Source organism: Sinohyriopsis cumingii, chromosome 6 (genome assembly GCF_028554795.1).
Source record: "Sinohyriopsis cumingii isolate HCF-2022 chromosome 6, ASM2855479v2, whole genome shotgun sequence".
Taxonomy (NCBI): Eukaryota; Metazoa; Mollusca; class Bivalvia; order Unionida; family Unionidae; genus Sinohyriopsis; species Sinohyriopsis cumingii.
Genome location: NC_142966.1, coordinates 19124344 through 19148413, shown reverse-complemented (window position 1 = coordinate 19148413; position 24070 = coordinate 19124344). Strand labels below are relative to the sequence as shown.

At 35.3% G+C, this 24070-nt stretch overlaps 1 protein-coding gene across 1 annotated transcript in view; it reads left to right on the top strand.

Moving 5' to 3' along the window:
- LOC149796457 (pre-mRNA-processing factor 17-like) overlaps positions 1 to 19191 on the top strand; it is an 87140-nt gene extending 67949 nt beyond the window's left edge. The window contains exons 11-14 of the mRNA XM_089961163.1: positions 1902 to 1978; positions 5451 to 5551; positions 11295 to 11338; positions 11963 to 19191. Coding sequence (XP_089817289.1) covers positions 1902 to 1978; positions 5451 to 5551; positions 11295 to 11338; positions 11963 to 12140 — 400 coding nt within the window. The 3' untranslated portion in view covers positions 12141 to 19191. The remainder of the gene's footprint in view (positions 1 to 1901; positions 1979 to 5450; positions 5552 to 11294; positions 11339 to 11962) is intronic.
- The last annotated feature ends 4879 nt before the right edge of the window (positions 19192 to 24070 follow it).

Here is a 24070-nt window from a genome sequence, read left to right as displayed (position 1 = left end):
AAACAACACCATCCTACCACAGAGAGAGATTCAAAGACCAAGTTGATATGTGTATTGATAATGTGCTGCATCGTATCAGTATGAGGCAGGGGTGTATCATTTCAATCCCTATTGCTGACCAAGCTTAGTTCATTGTTTGACACTCCATAGCTGTGATGCTAACTAAACATCATTATGTTTTCCCAGTTGTTTAAACACTCAATAGCCACAAACACAAGATATATAATAACTTCTTCTCCTAAATTACACTACATCAGTTATCAGACCAGATGTGATTGGTAGAATCCTATTATAAACATTTTTCATTCGTACAAAAGATGTTAAAGCTCCATGCAGAAGTTGCATGAAGTATAAAGACAGTTAAGCAACATGTCAAATACCACCAATTTCTTCCAAATAGCCAGAAAGTATTCCAATGTGTCTTTCAAATGATGGCAACTGCCTTATTAAAGCATTTGCCTTTTAGACTAATATATGCCATGCGAGCAGTATCAGGAGCACCTGGACTTCTTGTTTATTTAACTAATTATTATTTCCACCAAAAAGCAATGTGTATATTGTTGTGATGTTGATCCATCAATCTGTCCAATGCCTTTTTTGTTTCTTTACATTAACTTTAGTTTCATGCTGACTGCTAAACTATTGATTTTAGAATTATAAGGTCAAAGGTCAAGATCACTGACTGACAGAAGAAAAATGGTTTCCACACAATGACATTTGTTCTACGTCACAGACATGGTCCAAAACTTTGTGGATGGCTTGCATTTGGGTTTTGTAGAAGTCTGTCATTTTTGGGGTCAAAAGGTCTAAGATCAAGGCCATTGTAACCAACAGTAGAAAAATGGTTTCCACACATTACATTAGTTCTATACATAACTGGGCCTAACTTAATAACTTGCACATGGGGTAAGGATGAAACTAAATGTTTTGGAGGTCAAAAGTTAGTGGTTATGGTCAATGTTACCCAAAGAAGAAAATAGTTTTTGCACAGAGCTTTAGTTCTAAACCACAGATTTGGACAAAACTTTGTCAGTAGATTGCAGGAAGAAACCCGTTGATTTTAAGGGCAAATGTCATGGTCAGTGACAGAAAATGGAAATTGGTTTCTAGACAGAGATTTCAGCTATTTGCCATGTACCTTAACCAAATTTTGTGGAAGGCTTACGTTTTAAGTAAGAAAGAAGTCTTTTGGTTTTGGGATCAATAGGTCAAAGGCCATAGTCTTGGTGACTGAAAGAAAAAAAGTTTTTTGTATAATAACTTCAGTTCCAGACCATGTACCTTGATCAAAATTTATTCTGGATCATGTACCCTGACCAGAGTTTGTAAGGGCTTGCACTTAAGGCAAGGAAGATGCCTGTTGATATTGAGAACAAAAAGTCGAAGGTCAAGGTCATTGTGCCTAAAAGAATAATGGTTTTGCACGGTAACTTTTAGAGTAAATTCCTTGAATAGACATTGTGAACGTCTTTCAATTAAGGAAATAAAGAACCCTATAGATTTGGGGTCTAAAGGTTAATGGTCGAAGTCAGGGGTAAGTTTAATAAGAAACTGTTTTATGCACATACAGTTAGTTAAAGAGCACATACATTGACCAAAGGTTAATGTCATTCAGACCTTTTGATCGATAATCTCTAGAGCCAGCCATGTCCCACTAATACCTGTTATATTACCTTTAAATATGGGTTGGGCATACAATGTAAGATTCCTTGTACTCTTGTTTGATCACTGATAAAATTTATATTGAGACACCACCTTATACTATTATCAGTCATTGGATACTAGATATTTAATCAAGTAAATTGATTTTGGGTGGGTATGTATGTTTGTGTGTGTGTGTGTGTGTGTGTGTTTTACAGTGGAGAGAACTGGAGCCTATAGACTGCTGTTTGTTATTTCAGGGACGTTCCTGTGGATTTTAAATACATTGCAGATCCAACCATGCATTCTATGCCAACTGTTACACTGTCTCCTAATGGTGAGTACCATCTCACATATGCAAAACATACATGATTAGATCAGTTTTATGCCCTTAATTGAAAATACTACCAGATTATTATGTATGATTATTTACATAATGTACACCACTTCCTCTGTAACTTGTACCCTAATAACTTGCGAACCCACTCATAATGCAGGGTTGATCTTCATCTGTCTATGTGTTATCAATACTCCAGAACTGCATGGAGGAATGGCATGAAACTTTACACACATGTATCTATGGTCCAGTTGGTCCTAAATGAAAATGGTGCTGCTTGGACATCTTGAAAATCTTGTTATTGCTACTCCTCTTGAATGAATGGTCATATCAGCATAGGATTGTTACTCAGACATGATTTTTCTCTGTTTCAAAGCAGAATTCCACTTTTCTTCTGACTTGAATCCGATTTTTCTTGATATAATCCGTTTTGTTTATCATCTCCGATCCGGTTTGAAAAAATGGTCTGTTCAGTCCCATTCCACATCGACCCTTGTAACGTGTTCATTCCATATATTAGTTAGCCCACGACTCTTGTAAAGAGTATTCTGATTGGTCTAAGGTTTAAGTTCATCCAAAAAATGGCATCCCAAGTTGTTGAGAGAGACCATGACATGAGAAGTTTAGATAAAGGTTTAAAATACGTATAGAAATGGGAATGGCTGGAGTGAAAAGTCAGCGGAAATTTTGTTGGTCAGTTTATAAGAAAACTGAATGCTAGAGGACTGGCATTTTGTGACCTCTGCTCTATGGTAATTGCGGTTGGAAGCGTTTGGAACAGCACCTACACAAAAAGCTGCATACGGAAAAATTGAAGCTCAGAAAGCACCTGGAAAAAGTGCAATTAATTACTATAAGAAGAAAGATTCCTTGCATGAGAGAACAGATGTAGCTCTCTGTCAGAATATGCACACTGCATGTCGCCAATTCAAGCACCAGCTTGAAAGGAAAAATGCTCTCATTGAGAAGGAAAAGAGACAATTGCACATTGAGCTGAAAAAGGAACGCTAAAGAAATATTTGCCAAAGCCACAAAAAGAGCTCGACTGGCATATCAAGAGTTTGTGTCCATGGAGAAAAAGACAAGAGAATGTATGGGATTATTTTGTATATAGTTCATGTTTTGGGGTGTTTATTTTACAGATTTATTATGAAAAGAGAGAAGTATAATATATTTGATGCAAATTTAGAAATTATTGGGACTTAATTACGATGTGAACACTGACATGCACATGAAATAACTTCAGCATCTATAGTATTGGAGAACAAATTCTTGTACAATAAATAATGCAAAATTATTCAAGTTGAAATTTTTTGTAAGTTTATTAGTTTTTCAAATGATTATTTTGTTTTATATTATGATCTTAAGTTGCACCAGGAGCAGTTTTTTATGATTGCAAAATGCATTTTTGGCTGGGGGTTAAAAGACAATGGATCAGGGGTGTTGTCACTCAAGACCCCATTGGGGGAGGACCCCCAAAACCCCCTTTCAAATTAATTTTCAGCTCTTTTTGTGGAATACCAAAATTATGTCTGGTTACTGAACAACATCTTATGATGTCTAGTTTGTGAAAATGGTGGCCATCTTGAAAATCATATTATTGCTACTCCTACCGAATGGTTAGTCATATTAACATGAGGGCAGTTCTATTAAAGCATACATGTCTCAGTAGTAGAGGCTTAGGTTGACATCCTGGTTCTGAAGAAAGATGTGTATTGTGGAATGTACTGTATGTTGAAGTCTTCACTTAGGTCAATTATCAGATCATTGATTTCTTTCACCCTGGTGTACACATGAGGAGGTAGTCCTGAGATCATTATTTTACATGTGTCTGGGCTGCAATACCTAGCAGCATACAGTGAACTTTCAAAATCTGTTCTGATTTGATTTAGTGACCTTCCATCACTGGCATCATTTCCACCTACAAAAATAATAATTTGGTTGTATTTGGTTCGGTTATTATTCATTAATCTGTCCGTGATTTTGTCGATTTTTGCACCTTTTTAGAGTCTGTACATCTATTTTAAGAAGTCTCCTTGGTATTATAGTTTTCAGTCCTGAGGAGCCAATTATCAGAGTCCCATCTTTTCTGGCTTGTAATTTCATTTGTTGGACTCTGGTTTGTATTTCAGACACATCTCTTGGAGGAAGGGGTGCTGAAATTGGTGTTTCAGTTGTGTGAACTAATCGAGCTGATGTTGACACATTTGTCTGAGCACTGAGAAATGTAGTTGTTGGTGCAGGCAACAGACTTGTTTGAGCTGAGGGCCATGGGTGTACACTTACTGCTGTTGCAGGTGTGATACATGACTGAGGAGAGGGTACTGTTGTTTGCAATGCAGGATTACTTTGGATATCAGTTGTTACTTTCATGGTCATTTTACAATTTCTTTTGGCTGGTATTGGGATTGTCTGTGTCTGAGCATCTGACATTGTTTCTTGGAGTCTGTCTGAATTGCTATTTCACATGATTTTATTTGCTCATTAATCCTTCCCTGTGCTGACTTAATAGCATGTAACTGTGGTTTTAATTCTTCAATTTGGGCCTCTAAGTTCCTAATTGTTTTTTAATGTACACACATGAAAAAATCATTATGGTTTAAGCCATCGCTGTAATGGTCATGATTTATGGAGCGTGTAATTGCCTGACACTTTGAAGTGGTGTTAATTTTTTTGCCTGAGTCATATAGGTCAAAGACATCAGGAGCTGTTTCATATAAATGAACATACTCATATTGAACAATAAAATCCCCCACCAATAGAATTTATTTGGGGATATATATATAGTGTCAGTAAGTGTAAACATACATTGGCCAAAGAATCATAAAAATCACATTTTTGTTGAAATATCTCTGTTCAATAACTTAACAAGTAATTTAGCCATTTACTTAATTTATTTGAATAGATCAAAATTGTTAATAGTCATGTTTTTTGTTATTAATATGAAATTTGTTTTTTTCACATTTTTTTGTAATGACATGAAGAAGATCATAAAGAAAATCAGGTCTGTCAGTATAAGCTGTACTCATTTATTCAACATACAGGTAAATTTATAAATTATTGGTTCCAAAGCACAAAACAAAAACATTTCTATTTATGCTTTAATTGCACTGAATCAGCAACATGCAATTCTAAATTGATGTTATGAATAAGGTGTTATTATTGTGCCTTTGTTATTTAAATGACTGCCCTTGTTTACCTGGCTTCATCATGTCAGGTGATAAAAATAATATAAATGAGCTAATTTCATCTGATGGACCACTCAAATCAAACTCATAACCAATTAAACCTGATAGCAAAAACAACATTATAATAATGCAGTGGATCATTCATATAGGTGGCATTATGACAAGTTGTTAGAAATGCTAAAATGCCATGTTAATAGTCATGACAGGATAATAGAATGTCATAATATATGTTTAATTATGATTTACTTGCATCCATATTCATACATTGCTCTTTTGAATTGCAGGCAAGTGGTTGGCGTGCCAGTCAATGGATAACAAGATATGTGTTTTCAATGTCCTTAACAGATTCAAGTACATGAGGAAAAAGACATTTACAGGTCATATGGTAAGCAGATGGAATGAAAGTAAACTTTAAACTTTTGATCCTGAGTCATCATTATTTTGGGGATCGAATACATGGTAAAATATGACAATAAGACCAAAATGAGATAAGACAATGGACCGTTTCTAAAATAGCAGAGCTGTAATAGCTCACTGGTTATCATGCAGGACTCACAGTGGGTTGGAGGTTAGAATCCAGCCCAATTCAGCCTGAGTACATTACCAAGGAATATGATTTCTCTCTTCAAGGTGCTTTTTCTTGCATTGCCATGACACTAAACAGTCTTTCTTGTGGAATCAGTCAATTACTCAATTCAAACTGGCTGAGAATAATATGAAACCAGTGTAATATATGATATCAACAGATGTATTAGTGCCACTGAGCATCTTTGTTGGGTACACGCACAATTCACTTGCTAAGGTTTATTTGAATTAACACATTACAGAACTTTAAAATATTTCCTCTACAACTCTCCTTATTAAGAGTTATTTCTTAGAGAAGAGAATTTTAGATGAGTGAATAACTATCTTGCATGTAAATGCCAATATGTATCATGACACCAGAATTATTGTCAGCAATGATGCTATGTTAAACATCTCTTCCACATGAACTGCAGTATTCAACTGTAACTTTAGAAAAATATTGGTACTGTTATGTTAGGATATCAAATACTTTAGAAAAATATTGGTACTGTTATGTTAGGATATCAAATACTTTAGAACAATATTGGTACTGTTATGTTAGGATATCAAATACTTTAGAACAATATTGGTACTGTTATGTTAGGATATCAAATAGTTTACGACAATATTTTTACTGTTAGGATCTGATCAAATTTGATATGTGTGAGCAGGAAGTTAAGTCATAGACACTGTGTTCAACAGAATGATTTTATTACCTTAATTGCTTTTTATGTCTACCCCATGTCACCAGACATGCAGTAATTAAGGTTATGTATTTGCAATTCAGCTGCCATTCATAACAGTTTGTGTAAAATGCATCTGAAACATGTCACTAATTAAATTCTAATTAATAAGGGAAACTTGTTGATTTACAAGTTTTCTTGATCTTGTTTTAAAAGTTTTCATGATCTGGTTTTAAAAGTTTTCATGATCTTGTTTTAAAAGTTTTCATGATCTTGTTTTAAAAGTTTTCATGATCTGGTTTTAAAAGTTTTCATGATCTTGTTTTAAAAGTTTTCATGATCTGGTTTTTAAAGTTTTCATGATCTTGTTTTAAATTTTTCATGATCTTGTTTTAAAAGTGTTCATGATCTTATTTTAAAAGTTTTCATGATCAGCTATGTAGTCTTGTATGTATTGACAAGCATGAAATGATAATGCTATATTTTTAAACAATAATATTTTTATAATAAATATTACTTACATCTGTTTGAGGGGTGGCCAAGTGGTCTAAAGTGCTCATCATTGCGGATCACTACCATCTCACCTGTATGGGTTTGAGTCTCAGGTTTGGCCAATGTGGGTATGTGAGAAAGCTTGCCAGTAGCTATCCGTGGGTCAGTGGTTCTTTCTGGGGGGTTTTCCGGTTCTTCTTTCACCATTTAAACTGGCCACCATGTATAGCCTATCTTGTGCTGAAAAAAGGCTTAAACCCCACTACTACAACAACAAGAACAACATCTGATCTATATATTTCTAATGCAAGAATGCATTTACCTTGTTAATTTGGTTGTAACTGTACTTACTATATACCCCCATTTGGTATGCCACATGCAGAGCAGAACAGAATCAATGAGTTGTCAGCAAACTTTCAATGTAGAAGTTTGTATGATTCTAATTTTGGAAGAAATAAGTGTCTTTACTAATAGAACATTATCTCACATACTAATAGAACATTATCTCACATCGGTATAAGCTGAACTGATGTTGTCATCTATGGTAATTTACTTGAATAACATGTACAAACATATTTTGTCTCAAACATATTTTGTCTGTGAAGGACCATCTCAGGTGGTGCTCTACAGTGTCACATTTTGCATAGGGTTAGAATTTTAAAGAAAAAGAATTTACCTGGATTTCCTCACTGGTTATACTGGCTATTTAACAAAGACCTTGTATATCTTGGGTATAATTCAAAGAACCTTTAATTCCCTTTATTTTGGTGTATGATTGATGGGTGTAATATGGGTTATATAGTATACAGCTTGGCCTTACACCAGATGTGCACCTTTCAAAAAAGTGCTAGCTCCACTTGGTCATTTTCACTTCCTGATCTTCAGAGGTAAATTGTATAAAAAAGAGCCAATAACTTTTTTTACATTTTATATATTTGGTAATTCATTTATTGCACTTTCAGAAACTGGTATTGTCTAGTCTGGCAAAATTCATTTTCCCTATTTTAATAGCTGCTATGGATAGTGTACTTTCGACTAATTCAGGCAGATTTATTAGCACGTGGGAGCTGTCATTTTAGTTTGCAGTGTGCTTAGATCATGTACAATTTCCAAAAGTACAATGTCCAAAGAAATATCATCCACATTACATTAATGTAGCATAGAGGTATGCCAACATTCTTTCCACTGTGCATGTTTTAAATGCAAACAACTTCACCTTACATATGTCACTCTCTTAAAAGTACATAATAACTGGTGAGCGCCCCCTTAGGAGTGTAGATGTTGTAATTTACTTGAATAACATGTACAAACATGCTTTGTCTGTGTCAGAGGGACTATCTTAGGAGTGTAGATCACAGCCAGACTGTCTTCTTTTGTATGAAAGTCTTACTGATAATTATTGCTAGCTGTACAGTTACAATTGTTTGTACTTTACAAAGTTTGATATTTATAATTTTGAAATGCAGCTAAAAATTCCCAAATTATTATTGCACACTTGTTTAACAGCCCCTCATTCATCAGAAATCCTATGTGAGGATTAGAACATTGACAATGTTTCTTCTGTATGCATGTGTTTAAATTTTGCATGGGATTGAAAGAAAAACAAACCAGGATTTTAGAAACAAATCCCCATATATTTTAGGATTAGAATTCTATAATTAGAAATTATTATGTATTAAAACATACTGCAGACACATTTAGACTATATCATTGGATTAGCCTAGTTGTTAGGCCTCAAGAATTGTACAGTATTGGGTAACATGATCAGTGTATTAGCTTAATTGTTAAGCCTAAAGAATTGCATAGTGTAGAGTTACATGATCATTGGATTTGCTTAATTGTTAAGCCTAAAGAATTGTACAGTATTGGGTAACATGATCAATGTATTAGCTTAATTGTTAAGCCTAAAGAATTGTACAGTGTAGAGTTACATGATCATTGGATTCGCTTAATTGTTAAGCCTAAAGAATTGCATAGTGTAGAGTTACATGATCATTGGATTAGCTTAATTGTTAAGCCTAAAGAATTGTATAGTGTAGAGTTACATGATCAGTGGATTAGCCTAATTCTTAAGCCTAAAGAATTGCATAGTGTAGAGTTACATGGTCATTGGATTTGCTTAATTGTTAAGCCTAAAGAATTGTATAGTGTAGAGTTACATGATCAGTGGATTATCCTAATTCTTAAGCCTAAAGAATTGTACAGTGTAGAGTTACATGATCATTGGATTCGCTTAATTGTTAAGCCTAAAGAATTGTACAGTGTAGAGTTACATGATCATTGGATTAGCCTAATTCTTAAGCCTAAAGAATTGTACAGTGTAGAGTTACATGATCATTGGATTCGCTTAATTGTTAAGCCTAAAGAATTGTACAGTGTAGAGTTACATGATCATTGGATTCGCTTAATTGTTAAGCCTAAAGAATTGTACAGTGTAGGGTTACATGATCAGTGGATTAGCCTAATTCTTAAGCCTAAAGAACTGCACAGTGTAAGGGTAACATTATCAGAAAAGTATGGTGAAGTTTTTCAGAAGATATATATTTAATAAATTTTATATATGAAATGTAACGAATTTGTTATCTTATAAACTTCCATAACAAAAAGGATTTTCAATTCAGTCAGCAGTATTATATGTAGAATGCTCAGATAAAAAAGTAATAGATCATCATCAGATGCTGAATCTTCCATATTTGTAATCCTTAAGATTAAGTGATACTTGAACAAAGGCTTGATATAGATCTATCTCTACTTCACCTGCTTCAGTTTTAAAAAATTCTTATAATCTTATTAACTTGAAATTTATTCATTTCTGTAAGAACATCTGAAGTAGACATCAGTCTTATTGTTGTATTCAGTATTTGGTTTGGGTGAAATTATGTATTCACTGGATATACAAAGTGTACTTAAATAATCTTGGATAGAAACATTATTTTGGAATTATAGTGAATTCAGACAAGGACATCTTGGATTATATTGTTGTGATTACTTGGTATACTGTTACTACATCATCACACTTAAGGTTACTGGTACATTAGTACATTCAAGATTACAGGCAAATCTACACCTTCAGTGCTGGATCTTATTTCATATACAACTGGAATTTAATTAGAACTTTATTCATTAGGACTGGAGATAAAACTTTTTGGACTGTGATTCAATTTGCAATACTGTAAGTTCTTTTTAAATTTTCACTTTGTGTGCTTGGAAATTAAATTATTTGTTGAATTTTGAAGAAAAGACACTAAACTTTTATTATTAAAATAAAGGCTGTTTTTTTTTGTTTTTATGCATGCGCAATCCATTAGATCTGTTTCTGATGTTCATGCAAGAATTATTGACGACATAGTTTCCATTAGCAGCCCATCAGAGACTTCAAAGAGATAATGCAGTGAGGTTTCTATAATAATAGAGAAAGTAAATTCATACAGTTACTTACATTGGTTTTGTCAAAGAAATAATTAAGATGTACAATTGACCATTTTAAAAAGTCCAATCATCTGTGATGTTTAGCTACCTATTTGACCTGGTAATGAATGCTTTTTAGTGGATGCATAGGTGTATAATCTGAGGTTGGTTTTTTTTAACATTATTAAACCGTATAAACATAAATCTTAAAAGCAAAGCAGGTGCTTTATGTAATTTTGAATAATCTTGCACTTTCAGTTTACTGATTATAAAGTACATGTAACAGTATGCAAGTGCCATTGATGTAGATTATCCATCTCACTGTTTTTCATGATGGGTATTTTGACAACATGTAATTATGTGAGACATGTTTCCCATCATATACATAATTTTTAGGACTGCAGTGTCATACAGAAATACTTGATGTCAAATTTCTCTGAGTTACACAAAAATCGTCAAATATAAATAGCATTACAAATAACAAAAACTATTAATATAGGAAAACAATGCATACCTGATTCACAGAAAAATTGTGCTGTGTTTACACTTTGTAACTATATGTCAGTATGATAAAAATGCTGTTTTTCAGATATGTCTTTTAAATTTTGATGGAAAATAGACATTCTTTCTTTATGGCATTTTTAATCAACCCTACTTAATGAGTGTAATACATATCAAACGATAAGTGACATTTACATTTCTACAGCACCCATGGTGTTAAAACACCTCTACATTTCAAGAAATTTTCTTGAATGTAAAATTGTCAATAATGTTTTATTTGTTTTCTTAAATTATAGTTACTTTCAATATGTTATAGGTGTGCAAAGATTCACCCTTTTTTAAACTACTTCTTATTGCTTGAATTGATAAACCAGTAATTTGTTTGTTTTGGCAAACTCTTTTATATATTCTTTAAGGATAGGATGTTGCATTCATGATTGCATCATGGTTAATTTTGTACATTTCCTTGTATAATTTCAGGTGGCTGGTTATGCATGTACAATTGACTTCTCTCCAGAAATGAGGTATGTGCTTATGTTTAAAAGCATTTTTTAATCATTTAATAGTAAATCATGACAAATTGTTGTCTTCACACTGTAGGAAATCCTTTTCATTTAGGAATATGTCAGCTTTTCAGTTTTATGTGATTAATGATTGGCAAATTTACTGCAATTATTATTTATTTTATTTTCTCATCATTTTAAATTTCAAAGCATTCCTTAACAAACTTTTAATATTCTCCCACCTCCAAAACCCTAGTATTCTAATTAGAATGAAATGAGCTCTAAAATTTTAATGAAATAAATGAAAAATAAAAGCAAAGCTGACAGTGTTTTATTGCAAATTGTGATATATTTAAATTCAATTTGGAGTACATATTTATTGCAGTGATACCTCAAATTGGTTAGATATCTTGTGATTTTTATGAATATTCTGATCAAGTTGACAATGTTTTATTGCAAATTGTAATATATTTAAGTTAAATTTGGAGTAAATATTTATTGCAGTGATACCTCATATTTCTTGTGATCTAAATGAATATTCGGCTCCATTATTGTTGATATATTTAAAAACCAAGAAACACTAATGCATCTTAATATTGTATGTTGAACAAAATTCTGATATTGTACAATCTTTATACTTTTCAGTTACATCATATGTGGTGATGCAGATGGAAAATTATACATCTGGGACTGGAAAACTACCAAACTGTACAATAAATTCAAAGCACATGATGATGTGTGTATTGGTGTCTTGTGGCACCCACATGAAACTTCTAAAGTGGCAACAGCAGGTTGGGATGGTGTTATAAAGTTCTGGGACTGAAAAGACTTGTGGCATATGTTTAAAACATCACAGATTGTAAACCATGATTCCATAAATACCTTCAGTGTGGAAGCATTTGTAGGTCATATTATTATTGATGTAATAATGTTGATTTGCTTACGCACCTATGCTGTCCATACGTCTGTCCATTACACCCTGGTTAACTTTATCATTTATGATATTTCAGGCACTGTGGTCAGGCATCTATGTTCCATGGACTCATTTCTTCTTCAGATATGTTTTCTGATCCTAATATGTTAGGAGTAAGTCCACTACCTCAGTACCTTGCAAACCCAGCACTCTCAAGGTAAAAAAGATGTTTGCCACATTATGTAGCTTGTTTTGGCAACAAAAATGCTACAAGTTTATCAGATTGCCGACATCAGAGACTAGAGCGATTTCAACTTGGCAACTGGGCAATCCCTAGCATCAGATCCTGTCAGTTGGTAGTTACTATTTCCATTCATACTTGAAAGCATGTTTTTCTCAGGAATGTATGCTACAGCTAATTTTCTTTCTCATCCTATCTTCATCATAGATAAATCTTTTGCACTTAAGTGGTGTAACTTCATCATGGATAAATCTTTTGCACTTAAGTGTTCTATCTTTGTCATACATAAATAGTTTGCACTTCAGTGGTCTAACTTTGTCATGGGTAAATATTTTGCACTTCAGTGGTTTAACTTCATCATGGATAAATATTTTGCACTTCAGTGGTTTAACTTCATCATGGATAAATATTTTGCACTTCAGTGTTCTATCTTTGTCATACATAAATATTTTGCACTTCAGTGGTTTAACTTCATCATGGATAAATATTTTGCACTTCAGTGGTTTAACTTCATCACGGATAAATATTTTGTACTTCAGTGGTCTAACTTTGTCATGGATAAATATTTTGCACTTCAGTGTTCTATCTTTGTCATACATAAATATTTTGCACTTCAGTGGTCTAACTTTATTATGGATAAATATTTTGCGCGTCAGTGGTTTAACATCATGGATAAATATTTTGCACTTCAGTGGTCTAACTTCATCATGGATAAATATTTTGCACTTGAGTGGTCTAACTTTGTCATGGATAAATATTTTGCGCTTCAGTAGTCTAACTTTGTCATGGATAAATATTTTCCACTTCAGTGGTCTAACTATGTCATGGATAAATATTTTGCACATCAGTGGTTTAACTTCATCATGGATAAATATTTTGCACTTCATTAGTCTAACTTTGTCATGGATAAATATTTTGTATGTCAGTGGTTTAACTTCATCATGGATAAATATTTTGCACTTCAGTGGTTTAACTTCATCATGGATAAATATTTTGCACTTAAGTGGTTTAACTTCATCATGGATAAATATTTTGTACGTCAGTGGTTTAACTTCATCATGGATAAATATTCTGCATTTCAGTGGTCTAATTTTATCATGGATAAATATTTTGCACGTCAGTGGTTTAACATCATGGATAAATTTTTTGTACTTCATTGGTCAAACTTGTTGTGGATAAATATTTTGCACGTCAGTGGTTTAACTTCATCATGAATAATTGTTTTGCACTTCAGTGGTTTAACTTGTCATGAATAAATATTTTGCACTTCAGTGGTTTAACTTCATCATGGTGCTATCTCAGTTACCTGCCGTATAGTAGATAATAATACTTTCAGTTGAGCTCAGTAATCATCCTAGTTTATTAATTCTGTCATAACATGTTAGATTATTGCTTTAATTTTCCTTTGCCATTTTCTTCCTTGATAGCATCCCATTTACCATAAGTTCAGTGTGACACTTGGCTGATAATTGCCTGTCACATGGTCTGTACTATTTTGAGTTCAGCCCCGTGCTTGGCCTTGTTTATTAATTCTGTCAAGTAATAATCTGTGATTACATGTTGTAAGATCATTCCTGTCATTTCTTTGGGCATTTTTCTTTCGTAGCATCTCCATCACATTCACTTAAATCTGGAGCTTGTTTGATGTCACCAGTTCTGCTCTATTTACAGCTGTCAGTGCAACATGTTTGATTAAGTGTGTGGGTTGCAAGCAAATTAAACTGGCTTAAGACAATAACTGTACCTTTATAACTGTATGTGTGTTATTCAGGCCATACATGTGATGTGCGTTTATACTGGTCTGGGGATATATAGTAGACCATCACAATAAAGTTCATAATTAAGGATGCATATGTTATTAGTCTTGTTGGAAATCCTGGCCATCAAAAGGGCTAACAGAGCACTAGCCATGTTGTCATTGTCACAGAACAGATCTTCTGAGAATACTAACTTGACCAATAGGAAAGGAACTGGTGCATTGGCAAGACCATTAATGTAACCATCAATACAAACTCCAGTACAACTTAATATTATCTTTCCCAGGATAACTAGTAATGGACTTTGACACCAGACAATAGCAGGCAGCAAATCACACCATCTATGGCACAGCTTTGACCAATTGCCTTTGACTTCAGATACTGGGTATAATGATCTATTTTTTTCCCTGTATACCCAGTCCCATACTCCAGACACAAATATCACTGTACACCTGCACAATACTGACATAATATACAGTAATGGCACACCTAAACCATTCTTTGATGTTCTTTCCCCGGTCCCAAACCTATCATGATCCAGTACCAGCTACAGCACTTAACATTCCCAGTCACCCAGTACATGCCTCAGATCTTTTGGCAACAATGGAGTAAATGCCTGCATATCAGTGTCCTGGTATGGATGGACTTACAGCTTCAGTTCAGTTGTCACTACCTTTACAGGTATTTTTGGGTTAACCCAGTCATATGTGTTTTGAGGACATATACTTATAAGTATCATCATTTTTTGGATACAACATTTTCCAGGGAAGACCAAGCATTTCTTCTATCAACTGAAATAGTCTTGTTACAAAACAGCTTCTGCAGTGTTGTAGAATGACTGGCATTTTAAATTTCTTTGAATGGCAACTTCAAGACCCAAATGTCAACAGGCCTTTCTTATCCTATCAGCTGAAACCCAGCTCTTTACGAGACATATATGCTGGTCTTGTATAGTGCATCCCAGCTATTTGCGAAGACGATGTGGGTCTGGGACTGTTGAAACCTTTTTCTGAGTATGTGGAAGGAAAACCCTTCTCAGCACACAACAACTGTTTTGCAGTGTCGTAGTTACTGGCTCCATGCATAACTTCGTCTATTTCAGAGACTCTTCCATCTCTGGAAATCAGTCTCCTGTATGGCTCATGTACTCAAAAAAGGGCAGCTCCCCAATGCTATAGCTGTGTCTGTTAAGTTCTAGCTTATGGAAAATGATTCTTGGCCATATCCAAACTTCTGGAAGACCATCACAAGGCCATACTCAGATCTCACACTCCATCTTCTAACATATTATTTCACAACCCGCTAGAGGAGACCAGAAAACAGGCTGCCAACAAACTTCATGCTTTCTCATCATCCCATCACATAATATGGGGAGAGAATTCATGTTTTGACCCATTTTCTCATTACAGCATCTTGTTCACAGAAAGTGACACTTTGCCCATGTTTCGTGTTTCCCTTTCTCTGATACTCCTAAGAGGGTGATGTCTTCAGTCAACATCTGGGAATGGGAGATACTAAATCAAGATGACCCATGGCTCTTACTAGAATAAATACTTATGAAAAGAGCAGTCAAGCTCCTCCACAACTGAACCCATCCAGGATCTTACTTTGTGTCTTTTAAGATCTTGGCTGTCTGTCCAGGGATTGGTCTCCAGTGCCATTTGGGAGGGAGACTTTGCAGGTGAAAGGTACATGGTGATCATCCCTTTGTAGCAAGACCTGAAATCCATTGTTTTTCATATGCTTCCTCTCAGATTCATTGTTAACCAGGATAGATCTGTCTCAGTCCCAACTCATCATTCATCTGACCATGAGGTCCAAAATTCCTTAGAATATGCTTTAGGAATTTCTTCATCTTTTAGATCTTCTCACTGCAGTTGCAAACCCTCCTACCCTGCAGCACAAGTTCATGAGAGCCTGCAAATCTCTCTCTTAATCTTATTTGTGCCCAGAACTTTGCCTGTCAAGCCCAGTGACCAAACTTTTAAATTACTTGAGGTACCTTCTCAAAAAATGGATGGACTTCCCCCAGATCATAGCAGGCAATTAACCACCAGACATCATTATTTACACAGATACCAGCACAGCTAGCCATGGTGCCCACCTCTAGCCCTCTTTCCAGGTGAGTGGAGTTTGGCTCCTTTAGAGGTGCTTCATACATATTAACCCCCTTGAGGTTGGCCTTGGGAAATGTCTTTTGATTGTGGCAGATATTATTGGAAAAGGGTGCTAGCATTTTTCCTGGCATCTTGACTGTCATCTTTTATAACTATGAGAGATCCCAGTCCTGGGACCTCTTTTCTGATTTTCTCAGGTGATGTCCTTAACGACAAATCCACATTGAAGTCGACAATATTCCAGTCATGCTCAAGTTCAGACAATCCACTATGGTCTGGTCACTCCTTTGTCATCAGGTGAATCAATATCCACAAGGAATCCTCCTTCAAACTACTCTGTATAATGAACTGGAATGATAAGCTTTATACACTTATCTTATCCAGCTGCATATCCAAAGGCCTAGGTAACCAATACCATTTCCTACAATGGAGTGGTCTTGCTAAACATGCCTTTCCCTCTACCTAGCAGATTCCCAGTGTCATGCAATAGTGAGCCAATCTGCTAACCAATCCTGATGACTTGCACCTCAAGCAGGAAACTTGGAACAGCCCATGCATTTATGTGCAGCTGCCCCATAACAGATATCTTCCAAACCAGAGATCAAACTTTTATTTCAAAGGCCTTTCATCATAAAGAGTTCAGTTTGACCTAGTGGGACTTTTACCAGCAGCTAACCATGCTATCTGTTCAGGTCAGTTAGCAACTTCATATTATGTGGGTTACTCCTTGTTTGCTTAATTTGCAGTCACTTAACTTTTTTCTCTAACATGCATGAATACATAAGCCATGTGCTAAATCTTGCCCATATCTCACATCAGACTCCCAAGCTCTTCCATATAAGTTAGGAAACTGGAGACAGGGCCATCTCCTTGTTAAGGGGATGTAATAACTCCATCTCTTACCTGTTATTTGGCTTGTTGTGGTTGGTAATATTTGAAGAAATCAGTTTTTTAGATTGCCACTTCTAGGCAAACTGGGGGGTGTGGGTGATGCAGTCATGGCAGATATATAATAAGCATTTGCAATGGCCAACCATCAAATTGCTTTTATTCTGTTTGTTTTCATTTTGAAATTGCTGTTTCGAACATAAGACCCTGGTATCAAGTTCCATAAATTGATCTGCCTCTTATAATTCCACTCATTTTGCAGTTGGAAAGTAGGCTTTCAAGAGGGGAAGCCTATATTCTTTCAAGAGGGGAAGCCTATATTGAGGGGTTACACACAGTAATGATTAATAATTATATATAAAGTATCAAAGACACAATTTTTAATTGAAAATTTACAGGCATGTTATGGTATCAATGTCATCAAATATATCAATGTTTAAAATAATTATGATTAAGCATCAGTCATGGTGTAAAATCAGGGTACAAATATCTAACTTACTTTCATTGTCCATCTATTCCATTTTCCACTGTTGTAAAATGCACGAGTGACTGACCATTTTGTTTGTGGGGATGAGGCTGGAGTGGATACATTTCTTTTTAGTTGTTTTTTTTTCTTCCCTTGAGATAATTTGTTGTTCAACTATTATAACAGATAAAATAGGTTGTTGATCAACTATTATAATAGATAAAATAGGTTCTTTTTTTTTTATAAATTAGAGCAAGAGTATTTCTTCAAGCTTTGTGAGGGCCACACCCACCAACCCCGAATAAAAGGTCAGTCCTAAACAGGCAATGTTTATTTTCATTTTCTACATCAAATTTCTCAGTAATTTTCAAAGGACTTCTTTTGTACAGTTTAATTTCTTTCACTTTTCCACTCTAACTGAAAATGTCTGGACACATTTTAGCACTTTTTGCAACAACTTATTCCATCGTTGGCGTTATTACATGAAATACTTAGTGGTTACAAAGGGAGTGAGTTTGTCACATGATCAACTGGTTTCAGTCCAGCGCCCATTCAGGTAGATTTTGTAATCTGTGAGACAAGCTACAGTGGCCTACATACCATTTTTACTTTATGGCAACCATGTCATGATAAACATTACTGTGCTTCTCAGTCATCAGATTTTGTCATCTTGAAAAATTTTGTAAACTTAAAGTGCCATAATCTTCAGGTTTTGGTTGTTTCATATATTATTATATATTATGTAACGATGTGCTGAATTATTCATGGAAAATGGGTTTTTGGTACTTTATCTGGATATTTTAAGATATTTTTCCAAATGAAATGATAACATTCAAGTTTGCATGGACACATTTACCAACAAACAAACAACTTGCAAAAGAGGTGATTTTCATCCATGTATTCAATCAAACTGAGTCAAATTGCATACTTGTACTCATTCAAACTGAGTCAGATTGCATACTTGTACTCATTCAAACTGAGTCAGATTACTTCTACTCATTCATGCTGAGAAGGAGGAGAGATTTTATTCAGTTAAAACGATTATCAGGTAAAACCTGTTAAGCCATATAATAATGCAACTAGAAAACTAAGGTAGTCACATGTAAATATTGATCAGTAAGGGTATTCTCACAGACATTTAGACTGATGAAGGTGTCATTCATTAGAGACAAAGCTACATCATGGTTCAGTATTCTTTGATTGTATACTAGTGTAAATAGTACTATTATTACATAATTTGTGTAAAGTTAAACATATTGAAAATTATTGTTTTAAGATGGTTGTAAGGAAATGATATTGTGTGTGATGAGGATGATATGGAAATGTAGACTAAAAGGATGACAATATGAGAGGAACAGCATTAATGTTCTTTGATCTATTTTTGTATTAATATAAATTATGTGTAGTATAAATGTAAAATGTGTGATATATTTGTATTATACATGTAAAATATGCAAGTACACATGAGATGAAATAAAATTATTGAAAGTAACTTGGAATCCATTTCATTTTATGGGCAAAATCTGCTATTATTTGTTTATTCTATGAAAATAAAAATGTATTAAAAAAATGAAATAGTCAACAAACATAATTCTTAGATTCTTGAAGAAGTTGATTGGAGATCTAGATGTTTATGTCTCACCACAAATACAATGATAGTGTTGCCTTTGCCCATCTATGGTGAAGTTTTTGTTCAAGTCAGTTTTGGGTTCTGTGACAAGATATTCCAGACATCAATACCCAAACAGACGACAAGTTGACATCCATAGGGCAATGGAAACGAGTTCAAAATAGGCCTGAAAACACTCACCAGTCTGACATCTGCCTAAGAGCCAAATGCAGTTGCAGTTGGCAAAAAAATCTATGTCAGTACAATACTTTGAATTTGTGCTGTTGATTTGCATACATTACGAAAACAAACGTTTCATGGTTCTCTGTTTTTTAAAAATATGTTATCCATATTTAATGGTACATCTACAATATTTGACCAATATTCAGAGGCTACTATCCCATGATCCTTTCTGCTAAAGTTGAACAAATTCTATTGGGTAGCCTTTTGCTCTACAGGTCATAGTCCAGAAGAGCTTATTGGATGCCCTGTTGTCAGTCATCTATCTGATGTCTCTCCATCCATTAGCACAAGTTTGTTATTGCTACTCCTATTAAACTACTACTTGGAGGATTGCCATGAAACTTCACACACATATTCATCCTATGGTCTAGCTGGTCATAAATGAAAACATCCAATCTAGTCAATGCAGCAGCCATCTGAAAATCTTATTGTTCCACCTTCTGAATCAAAAGTCATATTGACTTCACCAAAAGATTTCTTATGATGGCTAGTTGGTCATAAATGAAAATGGTTGCACATGGACATCCATTATGGCTGCCAGAGCAGGCATCTTGAAAATCTTGCTATCGCTACTCCTTCAGAATGGCAGGTCATATAAACATTGGGTTTCCACTAAAATACGTCTTATAATGTCTAGTTTGTCCTCAAAGAAAATGGTGCAAATCTGACATTTAATATGTCTGCCATATTGAAAATCTTGTTAATGCTACTCCTGATGAATGTAAAGTCGTGTCATTATGGAGTTTTCACGAGAAGACTTCTTGTAATGTCTAGTTGGTCCAAAATGAAAATGGTGCTGCTTGGACGTCCAATATGGTTACTGTCTTGAAAATCATTATTGCTATTCCTTCTGACTGAAAAGTCATATCAGCATGGGTTTTCACAAGCAGATTTATTATTGTGTCTAGTTGGTTCTAAATTAAAATGATGCTGATCAAAACTCCAACATGATCACCATGGTGGTCATTTTGAAAATCTTATTATTGACACTTCTCCTAGAGCCTGGTCATATCAACATGGCATTTTCACCAAAAGACTTCTTATGACATTTAGTTTGTCCTAAATGAAAATGATGTTGATCTGACATCCAGGATGGCCACCATAGTAGCCATCTTGAAAATACTGTTACAGCTACTCCTTCTGGAAGGATGGTTATAACGACATGCGTTTTCACCAGAGTCTTCTAATGATGTCTGGTTGGCCATAAATTAGAATGGTGTCAATCAAACATTCAATACGGCTACCACAGCAGCTAATTGGAAAATCTTGCTTTTAATATCAGTAATACATAATCTGTTGCTAATTGAGTAACTTACTCTTTTCATATGGAAAAATACCTTGCACATTGTTGATGACATGATCAAACCACCTGGTAGGAGAGCTACAGTACAAATTGAACAGATTTGAAGAAGAGTTCCTATCATATAAGAGTTGTCATTGACCAGTGACTAGTCATTTACTGATTGATGGTCTTTAGTTTATGTATATCTATATTATGTGTTTTATTTTTATTTATGATTATAGATTGTGAGGGTAATTTTTAAACACATTACATAGCTTCAAGATAGAGGAATATACTTGAATCAGAGTAATTATGTTATCATGGCATTTTGACCTTGGGAGTTGTAGAAGAAATCTTAAAGATGACTTTGACAGTATTTGAGTTATAGTTTTTCTCTTGGAAAACCAGGTAAACTGATTTCTGATTGGTTAGCTGGTAAAGGACCAAGCCTTTTTGACAAGTAGAATATTCTGGAAATGATTATTTGTCCCTTGTTTTGGTTCTGCAACTGTATTTTAGTTTTTCTTTTACAAGAGATGTTTACCTGAGAATTTACTATTCCTGGTGTAAATGTTAAGTCTTAATGGAGTCATTAGGTTGTGTTCAGTTGAGAGGATTTAATTTATTTCAGTTACTTGTTGGAATTACAAGGTGCTTATAAACTTTGGATTAAGTAGCTGTGTTGTTATTATTGTGAATGCATTTAAGGACAACTTGGATTATATCATTGTGATACATCCAGACTGTTGGGACATCAGTGCAATAGATTGGACTTCATTCAGAACACAGTGTGAACTCATTTGGAATAATCAATAGTTTTTGGACTTGTGATAGAACTTTGGGGACTGTTTAGGAGTTCATTCACCATAAGTTTTTTTTAATTTTTCATTTTGTAATCAAGGGAAATAAATTGTTTAATAATTGTATGCACTGGTCTGTGGGCACCAGTCTATGAGGGTTACTGTTCATTGGAGCCACTTTGGTATGGGTATTGGGATCAGATCAAGCCAACCCCTTTTTCTATAATCCCAATAAATCCCTATGGGATGTATGGCCTTCTACCAGAGGAAGTGATTGACCTTTCCCTTGCATGCAGTCATGGCCCCATGGTAGAGAGGCTGATGCTGAATGACCTTCTACCAATCATCCCAAATGGGTGAAGAGTTGCACTTACCCTCAAGTCAAGTCTACCACTAGGGACAGTCCCTTCAAAAATAGTTGTGTGACAAGGCTCCCCATATCCCCTTGTCTCCCTTGCAGTTGAGAAACAGTGGGTCACAGTTCTGACTACCACAGGGCAAGAACAGGATGAAAATATCCTGTCTGTCCTCATAGGTTCTAATGAGTTTGATGCAGAGCAAGCTGAAGTTGCATGCCTCCCTTGGTGTCCACCATCTCCACCCAACTTTCTGTCAACTCTCAGGGGTTATCTCTCGACCTGATTTCATGTTGCTCCTTCACTCAGCTAAGATTAATCCAAATGAGTTAGTAAGGGCCAGGAGTTTGCTTGACAGTGTAGGTTGTCTATCCTGTCCTCTCACGTTGAGACCTTTACTGTTAGTTGTAGTGTTCACATCCATTTCTGGCCCTTTAAACCTTCCACCTTGGACGCCAGAAATACACAAGTGGTTTTTCCTAAAGAACCTGGATTCACCTTCCCTTTAAAACACTGGAAGTTTTAGAACTTATGTTACGTCATTAGTATCCATGTTGGCCTCTTCCAAAATATGGAAGGAGCAATTAATGTTCATCATCTGCCCTTCATTTGTTCGAAGCAGTGGCCAAGATATCTCGGAATGCTTGTCCACGTCCATGGTATTATCAGTGGAGCTTCACCGCCTCTGCAGGAATGTTGCTTTGGACACTTCCAAGGTCTTGATGGAGCACATTTTGAGGATTGCACCCCATAAGGCAGAGACCTTCATTTAAGGGCTCATTTCCTCTGTAGCTTCTAAGGAATTGAGAGCTCAGCAACACTGTTCCCTCTTATATGCTCCTGGCATGTAAAAACCATCCAAAAAGCAAATCTTTCCTGATAGGCCTCAGAATCTGTCAGTGAAGTTCTTCAAATACTTGCAGTCCCAGTCAAAGCAACAATCCCATTTGAGAGCTCCTTCTCTGCATTTAGGACCCAAAAAGGAGGGTGCTGCAAAGGCCCAGTGAAAAAGCTAACAGGCTCTTCCCTAAAGAAAAGGAGGGAGACAGTCCTGGGAACTCAATCCACTGCCTGTAGTGTTCGTCTTCTGTTGGTTTTTGTCGGTACCAGTCTAAAGCAGGCTTGGTCCTGCATCATGGACGATGTTTGGGTTGTCTCTATAATAGAAGGAGGTTACCGTCTTGGTTTTGTGATCTTCCTTCTCTAGTGAAGTCCCCCATATACTCCAGCCAGTTGAATCTGGTGCAATTAAAGGAAGAGGTATACTTCCTTCTCCAGAAGGGTACAGTAAAGAACGTGCTCAATTACTAATATCTGGAATTCTACTCATGGATTTTCCTGGTGCATAAAAATGGAGGAAACTTTCGACTTCATCTATTTTCAGGATGCGTTTATTCACATCTCTATCGTTCCTTCTCACAAGAAGTACCTCTGGTTTAGCATTGGATGGGGATGTCTTACAATTTCTTGCTCTGCTGCTGATTAGCCCATATAAACATAGCTTTTCCTTGGGTAATATGAGTAGTTGCAGCCCACTTAAGGTTACTGTGGATTTGAATCCTGTATTATTTCGACAATTGGTTTGTCCACAATCGCTGCCTAGAGTCCCCCAAACTATGTGTATTGCTGTTGGTTCATAGTAGGCACTAGAGAAATCAGAACTTACTCCATCTTAGTGTCGTATCAAAGACATAAAAACGGTACTTGCTAGGTGCTCAGCATTAAGAGGTTAGTCTTAGGACTGGTCGGCCTGGTGTCAGAATAATGTGACTGGGTGGGATATCATGCTACATGTCTGCGACATGATGCCAGTGCTAGACATCACTATAAAATGCCACACTGCAGGCATCTTGGCGATATGACTGAATTATTTTTAAAGCTACGTGAAAAATCCAAAATCCCACACACACAAACACTATATCTCAAGATTTTGTCTACTTGGGGATGAATTTCGAACAGAAGATCAATCCATGTCCCTCTGGACAGTGTAGACATGATCCTGAGCCAGTTGGTGTTGCTGAGAGCCAAGGCCATGTTGATGGCTCCTCTATTTCTTTCTCTGATCTTGAATTCCTCAGCAG